At 41.1% G+C, this 6,000-nt stretch overlaps 1 protein-coding gene across 1 annotated transcript in view; it reads right to left on the reverse strand.

Moving 5' to 3' along the window:
• Window positions 1-5,992, reverse strand: part of ACOT12 (acyl-CoA thioesterase 12) — a 47,576-nt gene extending 41,584 nt beyond the window's left edge. The window contains exons 1-2 of the mRNA XM_019532315.1: window positions 5,872-5,992; window positions 2,643-2,712 (exon numbers count right to left, since the gene is read on the reverse strand). Coding sequence (XP_019387860.1) covers window positions 2,643-2,712; window positions 5,872-5,992 — 191 coding nt within the window. The remainder of the gene's footprint in view (window positions 1-2,642; window positions 2,713-5,871) is intronic.
• Window positions 5,993-6,000: the final 8 nt, after the last annotated feature.

A 6,000-nucleotide genomic window follows, 5' to 3' on the forward strand; every position in this document is an offset into this window, starting at 1 on the left:
CAGCTTTACTGTAAATGTCTCTTGTAGATGCCCTGTGTTTATTCTTTTCACATGAGGTACTAGGCCTGTGGCCGGCAACATTTTATAAGCAGTGGGCCAAAAGCACAGGCAACACCAGTATGGCGGGGGACACAATTCTACTTTGCTGCCATAGTGGTAGCTGCTAGTCATTGGGTCCAGCCGAATTGTAGCCCCATGCCTCACCATTGATGCGGAAATCATGCTGCCACCATCACTTCCATTGCTGCCAGGCACTCACTATGGCCAGACTGTGGCCCCATGCCCTATACTCTGCTGTTGGTGCACAAATCTGGGGAGGCAAGTGACCCCCCATGACTCCCCCAACACATTGCCAATGGCTGAAACAATCTAGATGAGTATGAGAAAGGCCGCTGCCTCCAACCTGGCTGCTGATGCCACAGCCGTAGCCATGTGTTCCCATTATTTCTCCCTACCAGCCATTCTGCAGCTAGAGTGCTGTCAGAATGCCACCAAATCCTCCCCACTCTGTGAGTTGAATAAAATGATTCCTTAGGCCATAACCTACCCACAAGCCATAGGTCAACGTCCATTACTGGTTGAATTCTCCAGTTTCTTAGTTGGGTATTTGAAGGGCATATGCAGGATAGGCTTTACAATATGCTGTGATTATTAGTAAAAGAGGAGGATATGATATGAATTGCCTTCCCTTTGGTCCCACTTTCAGAGTGAAAAACATGAGTTAGAGAGCTTGCATGGCAGACATCCTCTGAATATGGGAACACCAATAAGCTCTCTCTTCTATAGTCTGGACCTGACAATTTGAATAGAAATTAAAAAACACTGGTCATGGAACATTTCATTTTCATTGGTATATGATGAAATATATCAGAATGAGAGGTACATAACATGAGAAAAAACAATAAAAGAACATTTTACATCAGACAGTGCTTATGCTATTCCTATGAACTCATACAAAGTAAGAGGGAAGGAGTGGGAATTTATTCTTCATCTTGGCATACAACTAATATCCTAATATCAAGTTTGAATTGTGGAAATTTCAGTTTCTACAGATACCAGAAAAAGTGTTCACAGAAAAGTTAATTCTTAATAGTAGATTTGGTAACCTAAAGTAGGTGAATGAAACACTGGAGCAGGAAACCTGCAAGATGTCCTTATTATGTACTATAATCAAGTTTAAAGGGGCTTGTTATGAATTACTTGATATGCTTGATCAAATCATATTAATTATACAATGCTCAGCAAATAATATGGTAACAACTACTCCAGTTTGCATTATAATCCTGACCCATGGCAGAAAAGCAATTAAATATTTAGGGTCTGTTTCTGCTCTCAGTTACAAGAGTATAAATTCCACTGGAGTCAATGAAGGTTGAAATGTACCTGAGAGAAAAATGTAGTCTCTATTTCATTAGCAGGACCCTTTGATCACAGCTTTCCAAAGACAAGAGCTTTTCTGGAGAAAGCAAAATGGAAATGCCTGCAATGGGGAAAAGGGTTTTCGAAGGCATTTAGTGAAGAAGGTCAAGGGGTTCTTAAAATCTCTACATTCCATTTGGCCACATTCATGTCCTCCTCTCATCACTTTTATTGCTCTCTTTTGTTGATTGTAAAACCAGACTGTATACCATAGGTATAACTATATCTATGTGGGAATTTCACTGGCAATTATTCAGGTGTATGTACAACTGTGACAAGTACACATATACACATATACATATGTTTTTGTGTGTGAATTCATCTGAAAATTGGGCTTAATTAATCTCCTCCTGCCTAAACATTCCACAATTTTCAGTTTGCAAAATCTTATTATTGTCAGGGTTAAGCTTTTTGTTTTAACCGGTCTACATCCAAAGATATGTATTTTCATTTTTGGCCAGGTCAAGGGGGACTGATTGTGCAGTGGATCCCATTTTTATAATGCAGTAGTTAATGTGCTGTACATATTTTTTAAAATGGGAGGAAATCTGAAGAACAATGATGTCTCTTTCTAATAAACATTTAACTAACAAGTTAACTCTGTAACACTGGCCGCAGGACTCCCTCAACATTATATCAAGGACAAAAGAGCTGGCATTTACCATGCAATCTTTTAGCCTCATGAAATTGCAAGTCCCTGACCAGGAAACAGTTACAGCAAAAGTATACACATAGTTCTGTAGATGCATAAACATACACTTTTTACAAAGCAATCCTCAGTTATGAATTTTTGCTACCTGGATATAAGTTTTTAACTCACTGAAGGAAGGAGATGGTCAGAAATACATTGATAAAGAGCTTTGCAACTACTAAAACTGCCACTTATATTCCTCACTCAAAGCAGAATCAATAATGGTGTTTACTAATCTTTTTAACCAGGGCCAAAGATCACTGGGCTTTCAGTTTCTCACCTGATTTCTAGTTTATGGGTTGAAAAGTAAGTACACTTTATTTCAAACTTCATGGAACTGATCTTTGCCTTCCAGTGGATCAGTAAGTTTAACCCTTGCACTGTAGAGAAATGTCTAAAGTGAACCATGTGCCTACAGGGAAATCATTGACCCCTTATCTCTGATTTTATATGTTTTAGTTAATCTCTGTTAAATAGAAAAGAAGAGCATTCTAAATTGATAAGGCTTGATGATTATTCTTCAGGGTTGTACCTTGCAGTCTCTTCAAACTGTATGTCATCCACTGATGCTGTCACACAGGAAACACCAGCATGTTTCTCAGCTTAAAACAGAGAAATACAAAGATGCAGAGTTATTATATCAGATATATTGCTGCAAACCTATCATTGTCAGTGTAGATATTGATATAAATATATATACTAGATTAATGTATATGTGATCTATATATGATAAAACAGGGTGGGTCATGATTAACCTTTTGGTCACACTGACGTAAAGCCAGAACATATCCTTTGAAATTACACCAGCATAAAAAACAGAGCAAAATAAAGCTAGCATCAGTATTTAGTGTAACACATCAGAAACAACAAGGTATCAGGATAAAAGGCCATAATGATTCATTCTGTCCTTCAAAATTAAATTCAAAATTAAAATATCTAAAATGGAATGATCTTATCCAAAATGGTTCATGTAACTAACAGTTTTGAAAAACATGAAGTACATAACAAGTATAAGGGGTAACAAATACATAGCAGGAAAAAATTATTATTATTGCATGATAGAAAAGTATCATTGTTGGGGTCCAGTGTAAGCTGAAAGAGTTACAGGACTATATTATTTATATCCTGCCCGAAGTGCTAGGCACTACTTAAAACTAGTACTGGCAACTTGTATGAGGCTGAAGTAGCAAGTCCCATGCACAAAAGGGAAGTTCATCCAAAGAAGCTGTGATTTTTTTGTCTATTTTTCAATGACCACTTGCATATCACATCAGAAAGAGTTCCCTACCAACCCTGCGGTAACTTTCCATCTGTCCCTCACACAAGTCAATGTATGTTTGTAGTTGTTTGCATATGCTCAGGGTAATGTCAAGACCAATACATTACATACCAGATCTTGTACTTATAGCATTCATTTTCTCTTCCCTTATTCCCACTCATTTGCCATTTACATTTGCTTGCATTTTGTTTGATACTTAAATGGTAAAGTGTCCAAGCAAGGAATGAGTTTGTATTATTTGCCTTCCTAGTGAATTTTGGGTTTTTCAAAATAAGAAATAATAATATCCATGTATAATGAATGTAACCTCCATAACATGGCAAGAGAAACAACTCCTTTGGCCTTGAGAAGTCAAAACATGTTGTTTATTGCTGTTCTTTTCATACTCATTTACTTACTTATTTACATTTCACTACAAGGCCTAGTTAAAGACAAGGAATCCACTGTGCATAGTGCCCAACAAACACAAAACTGAAAGACAGACCCCAGAGAGTTTTTAATGCATGGATATTGAAAGACAAATGAAGAAGAACAAGAAAATATGAGACAATTGCTCAACATGATAGTAGAAATAGCACATGAGTAGACTGTACCTTTGTAGGAGGCTTTATAACAAAGGAAATGTTAAAGGACATAACTTATGAGAAGACTGAAGTAGGTTTGATGACATTTATAAGCATAAGGGGCAGCACAGGTGAAAGCACAAAAAAGCAGGTTTTAGCAGCTAGCAAAATATGCCAGTTACTGTGCAGGACAGGTTCTCACAGCTTTCTGTATGTAGATAATAAATTAAGTAATCTGCAAATCACTGAATTTTGCCAATATCGACATCATGATTATTATACTACACTTAGTGCATCATATGGAAATGCCATCCAGACAAAAATTTACAAACATATCTGCTAATCCCCTCAAGGCTTAATATGGATTGTTAATATATGTAGTTGCCCATGTGAATGGAGCTCACAGATGGCAAAGATCTGAAATTCCTTAGTATTATTGAAATTACAAAATGTAACAGGGGAAGTTAAAAGGCTTGCATAGGTGTGTTATATCCCCTCACAGAGCATATTTTGCATACAGTTTGTTGCTCACAAAAGCAGGGCAGGATGGCACCTCTGACTAACTGGTTCGGTGCCACTCTGTCCTACATTTTGCCTGACTTCAGACTAACGTAGCTAGCCACCTCTCTCTGTTGATCGTGAGGAACCCTGTACAAAATAGAAATCAGCACATTTACACTTGTGGAGAAAAAAGCTACCTTCGTTTGTTGATTGTTTATTTTGCCTTCTACAGATTTCATTTTGTTTTTTTCCTTTCTCCTTCCTTAGCTCAGCTTGCTTGGTCTTTCTTTAATACTCTGGGCAATGCTCTTTTCTCTTCGGCTTTCCTGGCAAATGGTTTTGCTGTTTTGACTGTGCTCCATTAGTTCCTGGTTCCTGGCAAATGGTTTTTGCCTCCTTTCTTCTCAGTTTTTCCTGCCTACTTTCTTCATCCCTCTTTTTCCTGGTTTCTCTCTTTTCTTCATCTTTGCCATGATCCTTCCCACATGGCAATTCTCCTTCTTCTTTCTTACTCTCCCACCTGTAAGTCCTATCCCAAGCTAATTCCCTTTTCTTTGACTATGATCTTTCCTGTCCCTTGCCACAAAACATAATTTTATCCAGAGGAGAAACTGAATCTCCAGTGATTACTTGCGATGATCTATGAGGTGACCTGCCTGAAGGAGCCTGCTCAGCAGTCTTAGAGCAGGTCAGTCAATTCGTATGGGTCACCTCGAGTGCAGCACTACTACAGGCAAAAGAGGCATATTAACATGTGACGGCAAGAGGGTCTCCAGCTATGGAAGGAGCCGCCTCCAAATGAGAAAATCAGCTGCTCTGCAACACATCCACCAAGTTTCAGCAAATTACACACAAGAATAATCACTTTATACTATGCCATTAAAAGGGGGGAAATCCAGACAAACAGAATTGACCAGATGTTAGTCCACTATGGATGGTCACAGAGCATCACCCAGACGTAGCCGCTCAGAGGCAACACACACAACTAGATGAACTAGTTTAGGCTCCAGCACCCCAGCACCCACGGTCCCAGATAAGTGGGTGGGAACAACGGGGCTGTTCAGCACTCCCCAAATGGCTCCCGCCTCCCCATGGGGGTCCAGAAGGGGTGTGTGTAGGCAGGGAGCATTTTGCTTTGGGCCAGTGTGCTGGGCTGAATCCCTGGGCAGGGGGGTGAGGGGCATCCTGCACCACCAAGGCCCTGGCATTCTCTGCGGGGTCATTGCCAGCAGCTGGCGAAGTCCGCAGCACCAAGCCGAGGCCCTTGGTCCTGCAGTCAGAGGCCAGGACTCCTGGGTTCCTTCTGCTCCTGCTGCCCTGCCGGGTTCCGCCCCGCGCCTCAGTTTACCCCCTCCGCGCAATGGACGCATTCCGTCGCCTCCCCGGCGCGGCTCCATCCAGGGTAGGGGCGGCCCTACCTGCCAGGCAGGCGGTGGTGTCGATCCACTGCAGGAGCTGGCCGGCGCTGAGCTCGCCGCGGTGCGTGGCGTGGGCGGGCAGGATGGACCGGGTGGCGTGCACCGCCCCGCCGCGCTCCATGACGGGCC

The sequence above is a fragment of the Crocodylus porosus genome, unplaced genomic scaffold (genome assembly GCF_001723895.1).
Source record: "Crocodylus porosus isolate Cpor-Errol unplaced genomic scaffold, CroPor_comp1, whole genome shotgun sequence".
Lineage (NCBI taxonomy): Eukaryota > Metazoa > Chordata > Crocodylia > Crocodylidae > Crocodylus > Crocodylus porosus.